This window comes from Phascolarctos cinereus, unplaced genomic scaffold, assembly GCF_003287225.1.
Source record: "Phascolarctos cinereus isolate Bilbo 61053 unplaced genomic scaffold, phaCin_HiC Scaffold_726;HRSCAF=1367, whole genome shotgun sequence".
In the NCBI taxonomy this organism is placed as follows: domain Eukaryota; kingdom Metazoa; phylum Chordata; class Mammalia; order Diprotodontia; family Phascolarctidae; genus Phascolarctos; species Phascolarctos cinereus.
In genome coordinates, this window is record NW_027556098.1 from 221,252,777 (window position 1) to 221,276,991 (window position 24,215).

The following is a 24,215-nucleotide window of genomic DNA, read 5'->3' on the forward strand; positions in this document are numbered from 1 at the left end:
CAATAGGAAGGCCTTATTAATTCACATTTTCCTTGTTTAAATTTAAAATTCTTTTGAAATGTGTGTGTGTTTGAAGCCACAATGAGGAATGTACTGCTGGTGCAAATTTGGAAATTAAGCCCACTGCTTAATTTTTTTAATTAAAATTTAAAAAAATTATCAGGGGTTTTATGTGTGTTTTTTGTCCCCCACATCAGTCCCTTTCTTCTAATCCTCTGCTTCTGTAGAACTCTCCCTTACAACAAAGAAAAACAGTTAACTGTTGAACAAAGCCAACCAATGGAATGTCCCTGTCTGACAGTGGATACAAGATTCCACACCTGTAGTCTGCCATTTCTCTGCTAAGAGGAGGGAAGGGTGTTTCTTCAGATGCCTTCTGGAATCAAGATTTGTCATTACATTTAATATGACTTTTTAGGATTGTTTTAATTTACATTATTGTCATTATGTATATTGTCCCAATTTTGCTTATTTCAGTCTCTGTTAACACACACATGTCTTCATTTGAGAATATTTTAAGTTTGGATAAATAGCTTTTTTTCTCTAGTTAGTACAGCACTGCTCAAAAGGCAACTAAGGTAATTGTTTTTAAAAGTTATACTTATCAATTTAGGTTCAATGCTGGATATCATAAAATATATTGTCAATCGAGGAGAGCACAAGAATGGAGTCCTGGAAGAATCAATAATAGCTACAATTCTTAAAGAAGTTTTGGAAGGCTTAGATTATCTCCATAGAAATGGTCAAATTCACAGGTATGAATATCTGTAGAGATTTTCTTATTTAGATACTTATTTAAAGATTATCAGAGTAAATCATACCATGGTAAGTTTAGTGACATTTCTAGTTTCATTGTGTGTAGATAACATAAGGTACCATTGATTGGCAATTTAAATATTTAAGGAAAAAGCTAGAGAGTCATTTGGATGAAATATATTGGCCTACAAAGTTAGGTTATATATTTTATAATTTTGAGGGGCTGGTTTATTTTAGAGAACATTGCTTTGAGAATTAATTTCAAGGTAGTGCACATCTGAGATATATACACACATATATGTGATATTTTTGTGTGTGTGTGTGAGAGAAAGGAATGTGTTAAGCTGTTTAAATTTAGACTTCTTCATTTCATTGCTACTTTTATTGGCTTTGTTTATTTGTCCAGGGCTTTGATTAGATAAACAATCAAGTTTTTGTTGAAAAATTAATTTGCAGACTATAAAAATATTGATTGTCTCATAAAAAAATCTGCAGTGTACTGCTTGGGTCATATCCTCTGGGTTTGTTTGTTTGTTTTTTTTACATTCTTTTTATTTTTAGGACTGGGATAACTGCTGCAAACATTGTAATGGGTTGATGGGAGTAAGGGGTATCCTTTTGAGAGGGAAAAGGAAAGGACATATTTGGTAGATCTCCCTCTTTTTGAATATAATACAGTAGTTCTTGAAAGAGTACTGCAGCCTGGAAGACCCTAGGGATTCTCCTGATTCAAATGCCTTTCTGTTTGTTGGTAAAGTTTAATCTAGTGGGCCACTATGTCTGTTCCAAGATATGATTAGAAGGGTTTTTTCCCTCCCAGAACAATAAATGAATTTATACTTTGTAGCATCTACTGCTATTTTCTCCAACCCACTTTTTATATTTTACCATCCAACTTGTATATTTTCTTTGATTAAAATTTAAAAATGTTTTCCCAATTGCATGCAAAAACAATTTTAACTATACATTTTCTTTATGAGAGAGCAGTACTACCATGTTACTAGGACTATTCATCTAATCAAACACAATAAGGACTAGAAATGTTAAAATGAATAAATTATTCTTCCTACTTGGTATTGATAATGAAAAGACATATGCCCCATAATCAGTTTGCTCATAGAGCAGAAACTGATGTATATGGGGTTATTTTAAAGAGTATTTTGGAATGATTCTCAGTGGCAGAATGTAGTTTTAAATAGGTAGCATGTTAATGAGAGAGATCATGGTATAGTGGCTTGAGGGCCAGCCTTGAAGTCAAGGAGGTCCTAGGTTCAAGCCCTCCTTTTGACAGAGCTGTGTGGCTGGCTAGGCAGATCTCTTAACTTCCTAGTGGTCCAAACGGTTCTTTAAGACTAAGTTTGGATGGGGGCAGCTAGGTAGCACAGTGGATAGAGCATTGGCCCTGGATTCAGGAGGACCTGAGTTCAAATCCAGCCTCAGACACATAACACTTACTAGCTGTGTGACCCTGGGCAAGTCACTTAACCCCATTGCCTAGCCAAAAAAATAGAAAAAATTTAAAATAAGACCAAGTTTGGATACCCTATCAGTGTATGCCAGGAGGTCTCTACACTGATGAAATTAAGAAAAAAATCCCCAAAACACCCCACCCAGAAAACATATTGAAGTGCTTCATAAGATGAAAACATTGTGAGTTTCAGATCTGACTCTGTTACCACCATGCAAGATCAAGGCTTTGTTTGTTTGTGATTGAAATGAAATCTAGTTAGTGGCTGAAACATCCAGGTTATCCCAGTGTTGGTCACATTTCCTCATTTATAAAATAATATTTGTGAAGTGCAATTCAAATGAGTAATATTTGCCTTTTTAAAAAAACCTACCTGAAGAAATGTATATAACATAATATGTGTGCTTTGTAGAATTAACTTCTGATTTATTTCTGATAGGGATTTGAAGGCTGGTAATATTCTTTTGGGAGAAGACGGTTCAGTACAAATAGCAGGTAAAGATTATAAATCTAAAATTCATTATTTGTTTACACAGGTGTGTTCTGTTCTACAGTTTCTGAGAGTTTATCTTTGTTACTGAGAAATGAATAAATGCATATACTCTGTTTTCTCCAGATAGTGTTCAACAAGGCCTGATTATACTATTTATAGTTTCTTTGCAATACTGGAGCTTGTGGCACATACAGTTTTTAACTTCTGTCTTAATTCATCTTGGATCGTTTGACAAACAGTATTGTTTTGGCTAATAGCATTTTACTTAAGACAAATCATGTTGTCCTTCTAGTTTTTTATTCAGTTTTGTTAGGCTTGCTAATCTTTTGATTGAATAATGAACATTGATCATTTGTGGGAAGAAGAGATTTGCGCAACAAAATCATTCCTACTCTTGATGATGCTGAAAGTTTGAAAACTTGGTGACAAAATGAAAACCCTTTTTGGAAGGCATTGTCAAGGAGCCATCCCCTCCTATCTGTAATGCCTCTCCTTATTCTGATGCCTTTCTCAGAACTACTTGTAATATGTAGATAAACCTTTATTAGCTCTCAGGTAATGACCATTCAGGAAAGTGTATTGCAATGGGAATTCATTCAGCTCTCTCATTTTATCCCCAAATAATGCTGAGAATATTGACTGAGCTCATTTGGTCTTATTTGAGGTGAAGACATAGTTGCTCCATTTTACAAATGAAAAATGCAGCGGAGACCTCTTTAACTCTCCCAAATCCCTGTCTACCATGCTAAATCAGATCAGAGTTGCTGGCCTTTAATTTACTTTTCTGTCTATGATTTGCCTGATCTTGAGATCTATGGGTAGATATGGTATCGCTGTCAGAAATCCACACTAGTCTGTGAGGTTTTCTGTTGACCATTGCTTGCTTGCTTTCTCCAATGGCCAAATAATTTTTTTGGTAAAGTAAATCTTTTAGAGAGGATCCAGTAAAGCTGTGACTGTGTACAAGAGTGAGGGCATAGAATCATAGACCTAGAGCTGGAAGGGTCATATGAGGAAACTGAGATCTGGAAAGGTAATTGACTTGCTCCAGGTCACGCATAATAAGTCGCACAGCCAGGATTAAAACTCCAGGTTTGTGAGTCTGCATACCATGTTCTTTCCACTACACTTTGTTAACATCTGATAGGACTTTAGGAAGAAGGTTTTGATAGACAACTGCATGACTGCAGAAAAGTAGTGACTTTATCCTTAAAGGAAGGAATTTTTTTGAATAGGCAGGAAGGGAAATTGGAAACTTTGGGGAGCTGAGCATCTGCTTCTTAGGAAGCCAGCAACAGTAGGAAAAAACACAAGTAAACTTTGCAGCTATTTCCATTCTGAATGATAGGCTTTATCCTAACAGTTTGTTTCATGGTTTATTTGCTGTTCCTGAGGCTGTCTAGCTAAGCTCCTCATTCACTTAATCCTCCACCCCAGGTACTTATTAGCTCTGACCACAGAAGCTAGGGACAGTTCAAGAATGCTTCCATTGAATACCTGAAAGCTGAGGATAAACTTTTGGACGCATTTTAAAACCTCTTGGCCCCAGTGTTCCTTCCTTCTGTCGCCTTAACACTGTCCTGAGTTTGCATGATTCCATATGTTCGGTAGGTTCTGAGAGCATTGGTAAGCTAATAAGAAGGTAGCAGATGCTAGTTGGGAAACCAGAAGAGTTAACTTGCTGTCATTCATCTTGCTTTAACAGATGTTCCTATTTTTATAAAGAAATTATCACATCCTGATAAGAGGGTCAGAGTAACTGCATTATGTCTTTGCAGTAAAGTGGCCTATCAGTTGTTGTCCTTTTAATGTCTTCTCTTCACTATCTGGCAGTAATTTAATCCTGTTAGTCTTATATTAATGATTTGGTGTTCTTGGCTATGTCTGCTATGTGTTTTGGACAGATTGTCCTTTTCCAGTTTGGATTCCCTGAGGTTAACTATCCTTGAATCTTTTTCTTCCACAATACTGGTGTTTTGTTAGGCTGTGGATGTGTGCCACATACCAAGAGGGTGGTTGGTGGGAGGGGGGGTGTGAGGGTGGAAGGTGGGGGAAGATTGTCTACTGTTGTGTGGACATATGGCATATATCTTGTAGTAAATATGAGCACATTTGATAAACCGAAAGATTTTTTTTTGGCCCTTCTCTAGTGTCCGAAGGTGAGAATCACTTGTAAAATTCAATTCAGCATGCATTTATTAAGCACTGCTTATATGCCAGGAACTGTACTAGGTGATGTGGTTACAAAGACAAAAGTGAAACAGTTTCTGTCTGCCCTCCAGGATCTTGCTATATGCTTCTGGAGGGACACAACATACATATAACTAACCTTACTGCTAGGGAAATTGAGAGAGAGAGAGAGACCTCTAGCAGCTGGGTGGGTGGGGAAAAGAAAAGGCAGCTTCATGGAAAGCACCTGTGTACCTGAGTTGAACTCTGAAGGCACATGAGGTGCTGGGGAGGTAAAGACGTGGTGAGGGGAACATTCTAGGCATGGGAAATGGCTTGTGCTACTGTTGCTCAGACATGGGAGATGGAGTATCACATTTGAACAAATGCTACTGTTTTTAGGTTTGGTTGGGAGTCCATTTTGGAAAGGCAACTTGGTGTAGTAGATGGAGTACTGGAGTTGGAGTCAGGAAACCTAGGTTCCAATCTCACTTCAGATGCTTTGGAACTAAGTGATATTAGGAAATCATTTAACTTCTTTGGGACCCACTTTCTTCAGCCATAAAAATATGGAGTTGGATTCCTTCTAGATCTAGATCTACAATTCTGTGAATGTAGAGTTCATGGAAGGTGGTACTCTGAGATAAAGCGGAGGGGTAGTTGGGAGCTAGATTGTGAAAGCTTTATTAAATGTAGCTTTTCACTTTTTTTGGCAGTGTGAGATTTTTGAGCAGGGCACACCCATGTCTTAGGCTATTTGAAAGCTTTGAGGAGGATGAATTACAGAGGGGAGAGATTCTAAGTAGAGAAACCAGTTATGAAGCTATTCCAGTCTAGTGAGAGGTGATGAGTTGAACTCAGGTAGTGTGTATTTTGTGAATTAAGAGAAGGGGAAGGAAAGGACTGATGTTGTGGGGTTAAAATGGCAAGAATTGGTTGCTGGTTGGCTGTGGGAGGTGAGGGGAAGAGGGCAGAGTCTAGAATGACCGTCTTCAAGGTTGCGAACTTGGGTGACTGGGAGGATGATGGTGCCCTCAAAAGAAATAGAGAAGTTTCAAGGAAGAGTAGGCTTAAGACAGAATATAATAGATAATAATAGATATAGCAATAGGTATTAATTCCATATCATTCCACATAACTGATAATACTTTTGTGTATATTGCAGTTAAGATGCCTATAGAACACTCGGGAGTAGGTAATCACTAGGCAGTGGATCTGTATATGACAGGACTTTATCAGAGCCATTAGTACTGATTATATAGATTAGACAGTTATCTGCAGAAACTGTATGGGGGAGATATTTTTGAAGGGGGGAGAGAGAGAGAGAGAGAGAGAGAGAGAGAGAGAGAGAGAGAGAGAGAGAGAGAGAGAAGAAAGAGCGAGCGCGAGCGAGAGCGAGAGCGCAAGAGTACCCCCATGGACAAAATGAAAGATCGTAGGGGAGGAAGTTAGTATATTTAATTTTATAGGAAACAGTATAGACTTTGTATGTAGAAAAACTGTGTATTACATAGATCCTAATTGTTGGGATGAAGTATGTTCAGGTGTCTTCTGCTGTAGGGAGGTCAGGAGGACAGAGCTCTGTAGTTAGGTTAAAAACAAAGGAGCTGGATAGCTTTCAAACACTAATAGCATTTGTAATTGTGCAAACAAAAATAACCTGGCACATAATTAGATCTTCTGCATCTGTGCATAAATTGGTTGCCATCTGGGCCAGGGAACCTATGCCACACCTTTTCCCTCTTCCATCTCCTCCACTGCTGTTGAAGCATAAAGTATTGTACAGTCACTGGTGAGGTTGTGGGGGGAACTGAGGGGGAGGGAATTGGAGGTGTTTGAAGGAGAGACACTACTCGTGTGAGTCATCATCACATGCAAAACTGTGCTGAGGAGCGCCCTGGCTCTAATCAGTGCAGAATTTTTAAGCTTGATGCACAAGGCCCCTTCTTTGCCTTCCAGATAAATAACTTGATTAGACAGTGTCTATAAAATTAATAGCTAGCTCTTACTCCTGTTCTCCAGAAAGAGGAGAAGCCATTTTAGTCGTATTCCTCCCATAGTACATTATATCTTCCTCATATAGTGCTAGGGAAAGGCACATCTTAGTTATTTGTGAACAAAGGTGAATTCTTGTTCTAGACAAACTTCAGATATAGAAGAAAGCCCATAATTACAAAACTGACAAATTATGTCCTATAGGAATTTTTTTTTCATATTAGAGATGGATTCAGTTTTTGTATTTCCTTAAATAATGGATTTTCCTGGAAAATTTTAGATTTTATTTGATTTACCACAATTATTTTCATTTGGTTTCAGTCAGCCAATTTTGATTAAAAAATGGTTTCACATCCAATACCTGTGTAAGAAGATCATTACTCCCTTCCATTGCTGTAGACTCTGTTTATGGATTTCCCTTCCTTAGTTTTTAGTAATAGTTGGGGAATGAGAAAAGAAGGCAGCTTAAGCTAGGTTTAGCATTGTTTTGAAAATGTGTGGCATAACATAGGGAGCTCGGGACCCTGGGAGGGTTTCACCAGCATCTATTTGTTTGATTTTAATCATATACTTAGAGCCACACTTATTCTCTTGGCACCCTCACATCTCAGGCATAAAATGGAACAGGAGTTTGTTTGTTTAAATTAGTAGGATAGTTTTTTTCAGTGAGGGGAGGTTGTGTACCCAGATTTTTTTTTTCTCTTGGTATATTTCAGCCTATGTGTTGAGTCTTTCATGACTAAAGCTTTTTACCAGTAATACCTGCTAAGACTTGACTTGCCTGGAAGTAATCAGGCTTTATGATTCAGCCATAAGAACCCAAAGGGAGGTGGAAATGCTGACTGAGTGTTATTCACAAAACCACATGGTATTCTGCCTTTCACTGCTTTGGCTTAAAGAGAGAAGGAAGGCACTGTAAGAAGAAAGCCACTTCTTGCATTCTCAGGAGAAGCAGTGCAGTCAGGTTTTAGGCAGCATCCCTTTTGGGAGCTGGGATTGAGACACAGGAAGTCCAATAGCAGGGATATTGTGTAGGAGACAGCTTCAGACTAGAGTCTGGCTGCACTGGGAACTTGGTTCTTCTGAGGATTCAGAAACAGGTGATTACTGTTGGTGCCTGTGTTTGCTGTGGTGTGCACAGAACAGCGGTGTCTTCTTCTTGTTTCTTTTGTCTTTGGGTTGGTGGTGGTGATAGCCCATAGGTGGGAGAAATTAAGCGGTGAGCTAGGATTCTAGAGGTTTTACTTCAGCCTCAACCCCTTTCCCCCCCTTTTCCTTAACATACCCAGAGTGAGTGACTGCCATCTGGCCACACCCCACTGATGATTCAGGCTCAATTTGCTGTTCAGAGAAAAAGGTTACTCTCTGCTTAAAGCTTGAACCTTTCAAGAATATCTCTTATTTATTGTGCTCTTTAGTTTTCTTTATAGAACAAGAGGAGTCCTTTGTTCCCCATCCCTGCCTTAGGCAGTTAAAGCCAGGCCATTGAAGAGGTGGAACTAATTGATTGCCTGCTATGAGATTATGTAGGCAGAGGCTGTCAAAATGTCAGGTTTGATGGTATCAGATTTTTAGGTTTTTGCTTAAGGCATGCTTCCAGAGTGTTAGGTTTTGTGCTAATGGTTTCCCTCTAGTTTGGACCTGGAGTAAATTTCATAACCTGGACAATAGATTTCTCTGGTCTAGTTGCAATGACATACATAAGACAATAGGTACTACACATTAGAGGTTGGAGAAACCATTCTTAATGGAAAGAAATAGCTAAAAGTTGCTTCTGAGAAGAAAAGGAGCAAAGAAAGAGTAGTCCTGAAATACTGTGAAGATTTAAAAATAGCTCTTCATAACTGAGCCAGGTCTTAGCATTAGGCAAAGTAGGCAATTGCCTGAGACTCAGCAAGCATGAAAACACAATGAAGTACACTGTGTATTCCTTTTTGTAAGTACTTATTTTAATCCCAGGTAATTCATGCTCTTCATGGCATTTGAGTATTTATCTTGCTTTAGGTCAAATCACATGTGTAGCAGTGAAGAAATGGATATAAACCTCAGTGGCCACAATCTTCAGGCCTTGCCTAGGGTATACAAGTGAAAACCTTCTCCCAACTTTGCTTTGTGGTAGAGTCCTGTGGTCATGAGATAGTATGTAGGAGCGGAGAGTTGGGTGTGAAAATAGAAGGGACTATTCTGATCAGTTCCTTCACACCTCAAAAAAGGGGATGTGTTAGAAAATTTGGAAACTATAGTTTACAAAATTATGTAATCCTCCCAAATGAATGCCTCCCCCAACCTAGGAGGTGCCATTTTGATCCCCCTACTAACACCTACCATTCCACCCCTACCTTATCAGTTCCCTAAAGCAATGTGGGGCTTTATGATTCTTAGTTTGACAGTGTTGAAACCTGAGTAGGAAGGGAGTATGTGGTGAAGACCTAAAAGGGGGGAGAGAAGTTCTCTTACTCACCTTACGGTTTACAGGTATGAGTATGATCTCTCAAACTCTGCTGAAATTTCACCACATATTTTCTGAGTGTCTAAAACCTCTTGCCCCACCTCCCCTCCATTGAATAAATAATTCCTTCAGAGTGCATTAGATTCCCTAGCTCTGAAGGCCAAGCCAGGGATTGTTTCCCTTTCATTGTCAAAGGGTAAATAAATATTTGAGACATAACTAGAATCTTAGTGGAGAGAGAGTATTTTGTTGTTTCGTCATTTTTTCAGTTGTGTCTAACTCTTTGTGACCCCATTTTGGGTTTTCTTGGCAAAGATATGGGAGTGGTTTACCATTTCCTTCTCCAGCTCATTTTACAGATTAAAGAACTGAGACAGACAGGGTTAAGTAGTGACTGGCCCAGGGTCACACACAGCCAGTAAGTGTCAGAGACCTGTGTTTTGAAACTCAGGAAGATGAGTCTTCTAGAGTCTAGGCCTGGCACTTTATCTACTGTGCCACTCATCTGCCTGGCAAGAGAGGGTATATAAACATTTAATAAAGGGTAGGGCCCATTATGTTAAATATGAGTTCTATTATATAATCTAAACTATTACATATTTTATTTTTTAAATTTTATTTGTTTTTAGTTTTCAGCAGTCACTTCTATAAGATTTTGAGTTCTAAAATTTTCTCCCCCTTCCTCACCTACCCCTAAATATGATATAGGATATATATGTACAATCATATTAAACATATTTCCATGTTGGTTGTGTTGTAAAGAAGAATTAGTACCAAAGGGAAAAACCATGAGAGAGAAGAAATTAAAAAAAAAAAAAGAAAATAGCATGCTTCCATCTACATTCAGACTCCATAGTTCTTTCTCTGGATGTGGATAGCATTTTCCATCATGAGTCTTTTGAAATTGTCTTAGATCTTTGTATTGCTGAGAAGAGTTAAGTCTAACAAAGTTGGTCATTTCACAGTGTTGCTGTTACTGTATAATGTTCACTTCACTCAGCATCAGTTCATGTAAATCTTTTCAGGTTTTTCTACCTGCTTATCATTTCTTGTGGAACAATAGTATTCCATTACATTTGTATACCACAACTTGTTCAGCCATTCCCCAGTTGATAGGCATGCCCTCAATTTCCAATTCTTGGCCACCACAAAAAGAGCTGATATAAATATTTTTGTACTTGTGGGTCGTTTCCCCATTTTTATGATCTCTTTGAGATACAGACCTAGTAGTATTTTCTGGGTCAAAAGATATGCACACTTTTATAGTCTTTTGGGCATAGTTCCAAATTGCTCTCCAGAATGGTTAGATCAGTTTACAACTCTACCAACAATGCATTAGTATTACAATTTTCTCACATCTTCTCCAGTATTTATTATTTTCCTGTTTTGTCATGTTAACCAATTTGGTAGGTGTGATGTGGTACCTCAGAGTTGTTTTAATTTGCATTTCTCTAATCAATAATAATTTAGAGCCTTTTTTCATATGATTATACATAGCTTTAATTTCTTCATCTGAAAACTGACTCTTCATATGCTTTGACCATTTATCAGTTGGGAAATGACTTGTATTCTTATAAATCTGACTCTGTTCTCTATATATTTTAAAAATGAGGCCTTTATCAGAGACATTGCTGTAAAAATTGTTTCCCAGCTTTCTGCTTCCCTTCTAATCTTGTTTGCATTGGCTTTGTGCAAAAACTTTTTAATTTGCTGTAATCAAAATCATCCGTTTTGCATTTCAAAATGTTCTCTATTTCTGGTTTGGTCATAATTTTTTCCCTTTTCCAGGTAAATTATTCCTTGCTTTCCTAATTTGTTTATAGTTTCGCCCTTTATGTCTAAATCATGTTTCCATTCTGACTTTATCTTGGTATACATTATAAGATGTTGGTCTATGCCTAGTTTCTTTTTCCAACAGTTTTTGTTAAATAATGAATTCTTATCCCAGAAACTGGAGTCTTTGGATTTATCACACAGTAGATGACTATAGTCATTGTCTACTATGTTTTATGTACCCACCCTATTCCACTATCTACCACTCTTTTTTCTTAGCCAGTACCAAAGTAATTTTGATGATTGCTGCTTTTACAGTTTTAGATCTGACGTGGCTAGGCCACCTTCCCTTGCATTTCTTTTCATTAATTCCCTTGATATTCTGGACCTTTTGTTCTTCCAGATAAATTTTGTTATTATTTTTTCTAGCTCTATAAAATAATTTTTTGGTAGTTTGATATGACACTAAATTAGTAAATTAGTTTAGGTAGAATTGCCATTTTTGTTATATTAGTTTGGCCTACCCATGAGCAATTGATTTTTTTCAATTATTTAGATATGACTTTGTGTGAAAAGTATTTTATAATTGTGGTCATATGGTTCCTAGGTTTGTCTTGGCAAGTAGACTCCCAAATATTTTATTATGTGTACAGTAACTTTATTTATTCATCCATCCATCCATCTGTCTGTCTGTCTATCTATCATCCATCCATCCATCCATTCATTTTAGCTTTTTGGTGAGGCGATCGGGGTTAAGTGACTTGCCCAGGGTCACGTAGCTAGTAAGTGTTAAGTGGTTGGATTTGAACTCAGGTCCTCCTGACTCCAAGGCCAGAACTCTATTCACTGCACCATCTAGCTGCACCTACAGTAACTTTAAATGGACTTTCTCTATCTCTTGCTGTTGAGCTTTGTTAGTAATATATAGAAATGCTGATGACTTATGTGGGTTTATTTTATATCCAGCAACTTTGCTAAAGTTTTTAATTATTTCAGGTAGCTTTTTGGTTAATCCTTTAGAATTCTCTTAAGTATGCCATCATATTATCTGCAAAGAGTGGTAGCTTTGTTTCTTCATTGCCTATTCTAATTCCTTCAATTTCTTTTTTTTTCTTTAATTGCTAAAGCTAACATTTCTAGTACAATATTGAATAACAGTGATGATAATGGGCATCCTTGTTTCACCCCTGATCTTGTTGGAAATGCTTCTAGCTCATCCCCATTGCATACCATTACATATTTTAAAGGCTGAAAATAATCAGTCTTACAAATGAATGTTTTCCAACTCTGACCATGCATGGGCAGTTCTTCCTTCGTTAGCTCATAAGTAAATGGATGAAAAATTAAGAAAGTCCTGAAACAATGGTCAGGAATTCAGAAGCCTTCTGCATACCTAGAAAAACAATGCAAATAAAAGTTACAAAAATCTAATACATAAATTCTTTTAAAGGTAAGTCAAATTATCTGTTTTAAAATTTATTTATTGTGCTTAAAAAAGTTCATGATAACATCAATTATTCTTTTATACTTTTCAACTGAAATGGTTTCCTTCATGTAATTCTCTAAAAAAGACAAGGAATTCCCTGGGGGAAGGGAGCACTATGTGTGCTTTGAAAAGGTAATAAAATGAATGAATGGACTTTCTACATTTTAGGGTTTTGAAAAATGTTCCCATTTAATAAAAAACCTCTGGCTTATAGCAGGAATGTAATCAATTTCAGAAACTCAGTTTTCCACTGCACATTTAAACCATTGTTTGGAAACTGTATGGGTGCTTAGATGTTGTCATTAGGATTATTTCTATCCATAAGCAGCTGTTAGCAGCTGTCTAAAGAATAACCTGAAGAAGTCTTAGAGGATGAGTCTCATGGGAGTGAATCATTTCCCTCTTACCCTGCTGGAATTTTACCTCTGTGAAAGCATTTTTAAGGGGGTTAATCTCAAAGGAAGCGGGGGTCTACAGGGAAGAATGGCAGATGCATTTCCTTTCCCTGAGGTGCATTAGACTGTATTAATGAGACTTGTTAGGTAAAATAAGTTTTTAGTTAGTAAGAAAAGCAATACAAGTTGTTGAGCTGTGATTATATTAATGAGTATATTTATATTCAGCGTATTTTCTGTATCCCAGTGTCTGAAAATTATTCTAATCTTGAGCTTAGGGACAGTACCTGCCCCTTGGAAAAGGTGAGAATTTAGATTTTGGAGAGGATCTCTATGTGTCCCGGGCTAATAGGTTGTCTCAAGGGAAGAATCTCCCACATGATAATAACTCTTACGTAGCTTGGCTCAGGCATAACTCACTTTGTGGTTGATTGCAGTGCATCCCCTGCCATCCATAATGTTGGGGCCTCCTTCCCTCTCTAAGAAACTTTTGAGTTCCTTAAAGATTTTTTAGGTCTGATTTTTTGTAGATGTTACCTGCTTTGGATTCTTGTTACGATTGCCTGCTAGATCCAAAAAGCTTACCAGTACCTGGCTTACAGTCTTCCCTTCTTACCCATATCTCGTTATCATAGTTTAGCACTCAAATCAGCCACCATGCATTTATTGAGCACCTACTCTGTATGTTCCAGTCACTCACTCTGTACATGGTACTGAGGACACAGAGACAGAAATGGAACAGTCCTTGCCCAAAAGGAGCTTATACTGTTCCCTCAAACACCCTAGCTTTTCAGTTCTTCAGCTGTCTTCAGCTACCACTCAGAATGGTTATACTCTTGATCTAACCATTGCCCAGAAAGACTTGGGTCCAAATGTGGCCTCAGATACTTATTAGCTTAAGAAAGTCACAACTTCTGTCTCAGTTTACTTAACTGTAAAATGAGGATAATAATAGTAACTACCTCCCAGGACCAAATAGGAGAATATTTGTAAAGTGCTTAGTATAGTATCTGGCATTAGTAGGTGCTTAATAAAATTCCTGCTTTCCTTCCATCTGTTCTTTCCTTCCTTGCTTCCTTCCCCTCTCCCTCCCTCCATGCTGTCACTGTGTTGTAGAACTTCTAGGAAATCCCCTCTGATCACAACCCTCTTATTCCATCCCTCTTCCAGATTTACTCCTCCTGAATCTATTCTTCATCATCAGGAGGTCTTGTCTGTCCTCTCTGTTGTCCCTGCTCCAGCCTTGCGTTCTTCCTTCTTCAGTCTTCAACCTGGGATTGATCTGGGGCTCATTTATGCATGGTCTACTTTTGAATTCTTTACCTCATTATTCTCTCACCAGTCAACTTTGTCAAACCCAAATCCTGAGTTATTTTCACGATCTGACGTATGAGCGCCAATTCACGTGCTTTTTGCATGCTGTTGGAGAAAATCATGCAACGGGTCCTTTGTAAATTCCTTATCTATTTTTAACTGGACCCTCACTGCTGCACAGCAATCCTTTTTTTCTCCTGTGATTGATTCTGTATGACTTTCACTGCAGCAACTGTTCTAAAGCTCTTCTTTTTCAGGCTCCCTGTACGACTCCTCTCCCCATATTCTCAGCCAACCCATATTCTTATGTTTTCTTCTTTATTGTAGAGGCTGTTCTCCTTGAGATCTCCTTTCTTTCCTACTCCACATATCAACCCCACTGGTAACACTTCCCATTCTCTTGTTCTTTGCTCTAGTTTCTGACGAAATTACAGCTTTTTTCTTTACCATAACCAATCCTTCTACTTGTCTTCGGTCTGGTCCCTTCCCATCTCTTTTGGAAACTTGCTTCCTCATTTGTTCCCTTTCTTTGTCTATCTTAAATCTGCATATGTCCTCTAGGCCCTTTCCTGCTGCTTAGAAACATGCCCATGTCTCCTCCCCCCCCCATCATTTATCAAGAACAACAAACCAATCACCTTTACTTTGCCTTTTGCTGAAAATACTGCCTTTTATCTCTTCTTCCTTTCACAATCAGACTCTTAAAAATCATCTGTATTCGTTGCTTCCATTTCACCTCCTTTCCCCCCAGACTCCTTGTCATCTGACTTCTAACTACCATCTTTTCAAGGATACAAAGGCTCTCTTGACTGTTAAATCTGGTGACCTTTTCTCAGTCCTCACTTTCCTTGACCCCTTTGCAGCTTTTGACACTGTCAGTCTCCATTTCCTCCTGGATACTCCCATTTTTCTTTTGTAACACAATATTTTCTTCCTTTTCTGACTGTTCTTCAGTTATTGTTGTTGGGTCATCATTAAGCATGGATGTCCCAAGGGGCTTTCGTGAGCCTTTTTTTTTCTAATTTCTTTACACATTCTTTCTCTTCGTGATCTCATCAGCCCCCATAGACTACATGTTCTCTATCCAGGCATCTTCTAAATCGAAATTCATCCCTCTTGAACCCAAGTCCTGCATCATCAGCTACCTCTAAACCACCATGATTTCTCATTGGCATCTCAAATTCAACATGTTCAAAACAACTGCTGTTTTCTTCAAAATCTGTCTCTCTACTAGCCTTGTATTTCTGTTGAGGGCACTGTTATCCTTCTAGTCATCCACCTTCATGTTAGTTTTTGCCTCCTTTCCCTGCTTCATCTCATGTATCCTGTTTCCAGGTCTTTATGATTGTAGTACTGCTGTCTCTCTCGTTGTCATCTGCTTCTCCTCACTCACATAGTGTCCACTTTGCTCCAGGCACTCTGTTTTGCTTGGACTACAGTGGTAACTGTTAATTGATCTCTCTGGTTCCCTTCTCTCTCTTCTGCAGTCTGTCTTCTACGTAGATGCCAAATTAATATTCCTAAAACACGGATCTGTCATTCCTTGATTCAAATATCTTTCAGCTCATTATTGCTTCTGATATAAACTATAGGCTCCTCAGCCTGTCCCGTGAATAACCTGGTACGTGCCTACCTTTTCAGAACTATTTCAAATTACTTCTCTTTATGTATAAGATCTAGCCAACCTGGCTAATGGGGTGCATTCTCAAGGCTGTCCCTATCTGGAATATACTCCTTACTTACACCTTCTTGATTCTCTGGTTTGCTTAGAGGATCAGCTGAGGTACTTCCTCCTACAGAATGGCTGGCAGTGCTCTCTCTTTTTTTTTTTCAATATTTATTTATCTGTGTACCTGTTGGGTTCTCCACTTTACTTTTCCTGCCCCCTATAATGTAAGTTTCTGGAGGGCAGAGATCCTTTGCTCTGTATCTTTGTACCCTTTGTGCCTAGCATAGTATTTTGTACACACATTTGTGTTGTTTGTTGTCCAGTCATTTTTGCAGTCTTGTCTGATTCTTTGTGAACCCATTTGGATTTTTCTTGGCAAAGATATTGGAGAAACCATTTCCTTCTCTAGTTCATTTTATAGATGAGGAAACTAAGGCAAACAGGGTTAAGTTGACTAGCCCAGGGTCACCCAGCCAGTAAGTGTATGGGACCAGATTTGACCTCAGGTCTTCCTGACTCCAGGCCCAGTGTTCTATGCACTTCAGCACCTACCTGCTCTTGTTCACACTAAGTTTTCGTAAATGTTTGTTGAATTGAATAGTATATTTATATACCATACTTTGTTCAGCAGTTTTCAGAGAAATACTAAAATATGCAACTTTCAAACTCACAAATGTGGTTTAATGTTTTCTCACTCAGAAGAATAGGGATCTTATATATCACCACAGTATCTTTATTGTGGTATTAATTTTTTTATCTAGAATGGACAGTGAATTAGGATACCTGATTTCTAGTCTGACTGCCTCTGATTCACTGAATGATCTTGACAATTCATTTACCTGACGTAGGTTTCAGCTGCTTTAACTGCAAAATGAGGCAATTGGACTTGATGTTTCTACTTCAGGATTCAATGTGAGAAGGAACAGAAGAGATAAGAAGGGGGAGGGACTTCTGAAAACTGATATTTGGAGGGTTTTGGCAACCCTGATAGCTTTGGGATAAATGGTTGGAGGAAATTACAATGTTTAGCCTAGAGAAGCAAAGAATTAGTGGGCACAAAATAGCTTTAAGTATTTGACAGGCTCTCACATGAAAAGGATTAAACTTGTTCTTCTTTGCCTTTGAGCATAGAATTTGGAGCAGTAGATGGAGGCTGCAAAAAGGCAGACTTAAGCTTGGTATCAGGAAAAACTTTCCATCAATTAGAGCTACCCAAAAGGAAGAATGAGTTGCCTTGGGCAAACTATCACTGTTGGTCTTCAGTCCAGTAATCAGAACTAGAAAGGCACCTAGCCAAAGCTGAGACCCAGAGAGATGAACAGATCGCCCAAAGTCACACAGATTATAACTAGCAGAGCCAAGATTTGAGCTCATATCCCATCATTCCAAAATTCAACCCTCTTTCTACAATGTCATTCAGCTGTTGGGTACGTTAGAAAAGATTCTCCTTCAAGTAGGAATTGTACTCATTAAGTATACTCTGAGGTCCCTTCCAGTTCTGAGACTCTTTGATTCTGTGGTTTCTAAAAATTCTGATTCTAAGGTGTTATTTGTAGGCTTGTGGGTAATAGTGAGTTTTGGTAAACAGAATGCTGGTTAATGTAGGATTTAACTTATAAGGCTCTTACTTTTGAGAATTTGCTTATCCTAGGTTCCCAAAAAACTTAGGGGCCTCATAGAGATGCTTTTATTGTAATTTGTTTCCCTCTTTAAAATACTTTAGAGATTATGTTAGCCTTGACTTGCTGTTCTATAAGCTTAATAAAAACAATACAATTCATCTTAAGTGCTTGTAGTACTTTAATCATCCCCTTTAGGGGACCATCTTTGTGGCATATGAAATTATTTATTCTGGCTTTTTACAGGCTTTCTGGTAATCAAGTTAGTGAGTCCATGTGGAAAGCATTTTTCCACATGGTAAGGACATGACTATCTAGACACATATGACCATTGTTTTAAAATTTTATATTTATTAATATTTTATATCATCCCTTTTTTGTTGTTTGTTTCTGTGTTTACTGATTCAGTATCCCTGGAGTTCTTATGACCTCAGGGTGTTACTCTTGTTTACTTTGGGAAAATATTTTGAGTTCAGGTAATAATGACTTTATCTCCTACTGATTTTTTTTTATAGGGCCTTTCATTTATCTGATCAGTTTCATATCTAATGCCATATTTTATCCTAAAAACAACTCTTCTTTTAGTAGGTTGCAATTTATCTCCGATTTATAGGTGAGGAGCCTAAGTTACAGAGATGTTACAAAGGCTTCCTGAATCCTGACTCCTTTCCTCAGGCTTTTTATGTGTTACCTTTCAACTCTCTGGGTTCTTCCGAGCATGTTACTTCTTCTTTCTTGTTCTATGTTTCCTCTTTGGTTAAAATGAGAGGTTTTGATTGGAAGACCTTTTAGTCATTCTGTGAATGGGTATCACCACTTACTCTGTTTGGAATTTCCTAGAGGCCTGATTATCACTTTAGTAAGGGAATGACCTTGAACAAGAAGAGGCCATCTCCCATCTGTTGGTATAGCTACTTTTTTAGCAGTGCCAACCAAACACTAGTCAGTGGAAGTTGAAGCATTTAGAAGGCAAATATGTGTATTTAAGTTGCTCTTGATCATCTGAATGTGAGAATTATCTATCAGGCGGATTGCTTGAGAATTAGGAGTCCTTTCTTGCCACCTAGCTGCTATATGTTGTAAATTGGAGGTTGCTTCGGCTTAGCTGGACAACTGTGTGTGGATTTTGATTCTGGTATCACAAGTTTTCACGCTTTGGGGAATGCTGCTTGGGAAATTATTCATCGTTTATCATCATTTGCACCAATCCCTCCTCCATTGGTCTGGCTAATTTACCCCATGAGTAGCCAAACTAAGAGCTGCTGATGGACTGCCCTGCAGTCCTGCATCTCTTTGTGCACTTAGCACCTCTGTCTTTCCCTTGAGGTTGGGAGTGGGAAGACAAATATGGCTGTCATGGAGAGTGGGGGTGGAAGTGCTTGGTTTGGGGATTGTACAGCACTATTATCGAATAGTAGCACTATTAGAGAAAACAATGCTTAATTGTTTTCCTGGTTGTTTGTATTTTTCATGTCAGTGTAGGATGATAATTTCATATCCAGAATGCAAATTATGCTCCCAGCCTGGAGTCATTCCTTTAAAAGTTAACACTATAGCACATCTGTAGAATATAAAAGGGGGAGGGGGAGAAGCATATGTGAGATGATTCAGGGAGCTTATCCATATAAGGTCTGATACAGGGAAATATTTTCTCCTGAACTTTTCATGAATTTTGAAGTTAACTCTGTATACATTTAGGGAGTTAATATCTTGATATCCTACAGTTCTTTTGATGGCAGTACCTAAGAAGGCTGCGAAACTGTCATATTTTTTTGTTCTCTGTGTTTAAAAGAAGAATCCAGGACTCTTTTCATCAGGAAGTAGGAAACTTATATCTGTAGGAACAGCTGACAAACAGAAGCTGTGGGCTTGGACTCATTAAATGTCACAGGATTGATTTTTCTTTTCATTTCTCCTTCAGTGCTCCTTTGGGGGGGGACCATACTCTTCTCTGAGGTGGGATCTGTTTTTTTGGGGAGGAAGGGTGGAAACCATTTTTGTTCTGAATCTTATGATACTGAGCAGATCAGGGGTGGGAAAGATGGGATCTCTCTATCCTCTGAACTGATGCAGCATTTTACATCTCTTTTGTTGCAGTTTCAGATTTTTTAAGTTAATTCTGGTAATGTCACAGTGCAGGTATCTCAAGAACCAGAATATTATTCAATCCAGCAATATCTATCTGTTAATTAACTGTTATGTGCCAAGCATTAGGGACAGACAGAAATGCAGCTTATGTTCTGTGCACTGTAGGCTCATTCTTTTCTTGCCAAATATTACTAAGTACATTTAGGGATAGGAGTATCTCATGGCCCCAGAAGCCACTGGGGTTCACTTTGCTCTTGAAAGGGGACCTCTGATAGTCACTACCTGTGTGACGTTAGGTAAGTCACTTCTCTGATATTCCCTCATGTAAAATGAGGGGTTTGGACTAGACAGAGGAACTAGATCCTTTCTAGCTCGTGAATTCTAGCCTCAGAAGATGGTTTTATATCTTTTGTCATTCAGTGGATTAGTTTTGTGCAGGCGTAAAGAATTATCTCATGCAGCTTGTGCCATCTGTATAGCCACTGATAGAAATGTGAAGCAGCATGGGACCAAGCAAAGATTTCTTGAAACTTTGCTTTAGAGACCTCTTTTCAGGTTGATGTAGAAACATTAGTGAATACTATTTGAATATTAATACTACTATTCTGGCCAGCTCAGCTGCATGTGAATCCACCTAAATACACACATACCCAGTTCTTACCTCTTCATATTTTTCCCCAAGAAGAGCCTAAGACACTTTGTTAAATGCTTTGATAAACTGTTTGAGCAGCATTCTCCTGCCCTACCTGTCTCCAGTCTAGAAACTCTTTCAAACAAAGGTTTAGGTAGGTATAATTTACCACAGCCTATTCTTGATGGAGTTATACTAGTGATTCTTGGAATCACTATTCCTTTCCCTGATCACTAATCTTCCTTAGACATTGTAGCAAAGAATTTTTTTAAAACTAGGAATGGAAATAAAGATCACTAGCGTAGGGTTTGTAGACTTCACTATCTTTCCATTTTCTGTAGTAAGGCTTTTCATCTTTACTTTGTCTCTGTTCAGTTAAGGAAAATCAGTGTTTACCAGTATCAGCAGCCCAGTGATTGCTAAGAGTACCATCTTGGAGTCAGATAATCTGGGTTCAGATCCCACCTCTATCACAAATGTCCTGTGTGACCTTGGGCAAATCACTTGAGATTGAACTGCATGGCCTCCAAGGTCCTTTCCAGTTCTAATTCTAATGCCCTGTGAGCAGTGCTCTAAGATATAGTTGGGCCTGGTGACAGAAGATCATTAAGGACAGCTAGCAGACCTTTAAATATTTTGGGATTCAGAAAAGGGGCTAGATTGTTCTTTTTGTCCCCAGAAGGCAGAATTAAAAGCAATGAGTGGACGTTGCAATTAAATTGCCTTTTGTAAGCCAGTGTAGAGGGAGGTAGAAGCAAGTCAAGTCCACCCACATGTTCATCCTTCCTCCCATACCCCAACCCCCTCCTTGCAGTGTCTGTTGTTTCTCTGTGTTTCAGTTTTACTTTGGAAGAAGCACAGAATGTAAAAGTATATAGGGTATTCTGAAAGTCTTAGTGTGATTTGCACTAAAACTTTGGGACACCCTATAGTGTGTATGTATGTATATGTATGCATATGTGCGTGTGCACATAAACACATACACGACTCTTATTCTTTTTTCCATCTTAAATTATTTCTGCATCTTTATTCCTTTCTGACTCAGAAGAAGTATCCTTCCTTTCCGAGCCTATCCTATGCTTTGTATTCCATCCCTCTAAATTATAACAAATGGCAGGAGCGGGGACTGAGAACAGGGACCCTCTTTGTCTATTGTAAGGTGTTTCAGATATACAAAAAAATGAGATGTAGACTTTTGGGGCATTATAGAATTTTGGTGTCTAGGGAAATGTTTAGGCAAAAATGTTTTTGGAAAAGAAGGGGAGAAAAAACAAGCAAACTGGTTAGACAGCTGGCTTTTTTGCTGGCTTTTAAAATGATACTAGTGCAGTAGCTAAAGATTCAGTGGGAGTTTTTCTTTCTTTCTTTTTTTTAAAGGCAGTTGGGGTTAAGTGACTTGCCCAGGGTCATGTAGCTAGTGAGTGTAATGTGTCTGAGGCGGGATTTGAACTCCAGTCCTCCTGACTCCAGGGCCGGTGCTCTATCCACCGTGTCACCTAGCTGCACCCACAATGGGAGTTTTTAAAACCAAGTTGGTCATACTAAAGACAGTGTTCATACTTGATGATAAGAAATATTCTGCGTCGTGAATAGTAATACTTCCCGTTAAGCAAACATAACAGGGACATTTAGGCTGCAGTGGCTCCAAAGCAGTGTTTTGTTTCCATTATCTTCCCACTCCAATTTATTCTTTATGCCATTTGCCTGTATGATTTAACAAACAAAACAGATTTCATGTAGTCTGTTACATCACTACCATATTCCAATAATTCTCTAGAAGAGTACCTTCCCTTATAACAGTGAAAAGTTAAGTGAAACCACTATATGCAGCTGCTGAATTTACTGGAATATCTATCATTGTGCACCCACAGTTCTACCTCTTTACCAAAAGGAAGTGTATTCTAGGGTCAGTCGCCTAAAACCAATATCAGTCATTATGTGGGACCAGCATCCTGCTTTTAGTATTGTCTTCAAGTACATTATTATAATTATTGTATATGTTGATGTCATACAGCACTTGATTTTACAACTGTCTAATCTATTTATCATGACTTATTATATATTATAACTTATATATTATTTCCTTATGCCACATCAGTATGTCTCAGACTTTTTAATCTCATCTGAGCATATCATAGTGCTTTGTACTCAGTAGGCATGTAAAAAATAAATTTGTTGTGTAAATAAATGAGATTTACCATCATATTGGTGGTTTTGAGACTTTGGGAAGTTATTCACAGAAAAGTTGGGGAACCCCTGTTTTTTTTTTAATATAAATTTATTTATTTTTAGTTTTCAATATTTACTTCCACAGGATTTTGAGTTCCAAATTTTCACCCCATCTCACCCCTCCCCCTACTCGAAGATGGCCGCAATCTGAATATCCTTTCCCCTAGTCTGTCCTCTGTTCTATCTCCCCCCCTTCTCTTCTCCCCTTCCCCTTCTATTTTCCTGTAGGGCAGGATAGACTTCTGTACCCCATTTCCTGTATTTCTTATTTCCCAGTAGCATGTGAGAACACTTTTTAAAAAATATGTTTTTAAAACTTTAGGTTTCAAATTTTCTCTCTTCCTCCCTCCCCACCCACCCTCGTTGAAAAGGCAAGCAACTCAATATAGGTTGTAACATGCTGTTACATAAAACACGTCCATAGTAGACATGTGGTGAAAAACTAACTCTATTTCCCTTAATCCTATCCTGCCCTCCCATTTATTCTATTCTTTCTTTTGACCCTGTCCCTCCTCAGAAGTATTTGCTTCTGATTACCCCTTTCCCAATCTGCCCTCTCTCTATCACCCCCTGCTCTCTTGTCCCCTTCTCCCCTATTTTCCTGTAGGGTAAGACAGATTTCCATACCCAATTGAATGTGTATGTTATTCCCTCCTTAAGCCAAATCCTATGAGAATAAGATTCACTCATTCCCTCTCACCTTCCCCGTTTCCCTCCACTGTAAGAGACTTTTTTTTCTGTTTTTTTTTTGTGAGATAATTTACCCATTCTACCTCTCCCTTTCTTCTTCTCCGTATAATCCTCTCTCATCCCTTAATTTTATTCTCCAGATATGACCCCTTAATCTTCAACTCACCCTGTGCCTCTCTATCTATCTATCTTCTATCTATATCTTCTATCATACATATAATTTTTTTCCTCCAACTACCCTAATACTGACAAAGTCTCATGAGTTATAAATATCATCTTTCCATGCAGGAATGTAAACAGTTCAATCTTAATAAGTCTCTTATGATTTCTCTTTCCTGTTTACCTCTTCATGTTCCACTTGAGTCTGTATTTGAAAGTCAAATTTTCTTCAGCTCTGGTCTTTTCATCAAGAATGCTTGAAAGTCCTCTATTTCACTGAATGACCATTTTTCCCCCGAAGGGTTATACTCAGTTTTGCTGGGTAAGTGATTTTTGGTTGTAATCTTATCTCCTTTGCCCTCTGGAATATTATATTCTATGCCCTGCGGTCCTTTAATGTAGAAGCTGCTGTGTTTCCACAGTACTTGAATTGTTTCTTTCTGGCAGCATGTAATATTTTCTCCTTGACCTTGGAACTCTGGAATTACGCTACAATATTCCTAGGAGTTTTCCTTTGGGGATCTCTTTCAGGAGGAGATCTGTGGATTCTTTCAATTTCTATTTTGCCCTCTGGTTCTAATATCAGGGCAGTTTTCCTTGATAATTTCTTGAAAGATGATGTCTAGGCTCTTTTTTGATCATGGCTTTCAGATAGTCCAATTATTTTTAAATTCTCTCTCCTGGATTTATTTTCCAGGTCAGTTGTTTTTCTGATGAGATATTTCACATTGTTTTCTAATTTTTCATTGTTTTGGATTTGTTTTACAGTATCTTGATTTCTCATAAAGTCACTATGTTCTAATTGCTCCATTCTCATTTTTAAGGAAGTATT

The 24,215-nt window shown here is 38.2% G+C and overlaps 1 protein-coding gene across 3 annotated transcripts in view; it reads left to right on the forward strand.

Annotated features, from left to right (window-relative positions):
• Positions 1-24,215, forward strand: part of STK39 (serine/threonine kinase 39) — a 314,192-nt gene that overhangs the window by 106,115 nt on the left and 183,862 nt on the right. For all 3 annotated transcript variants that reach the window (XM_020990905.2, XM_078146983.1, XM_078146982.1), the window contains exons 4-5: positions 614-755; positions 2,664-2,719. In XM_020990905.2, the coding sequence (XP_020846564.1) occupies positions 614-755; positions 2,664-2,719 (198 nt within the window). The remainder of the gene's footprint in view (positions 1-613; positions 756-2,663; positions 2,720-24,215) is intronic.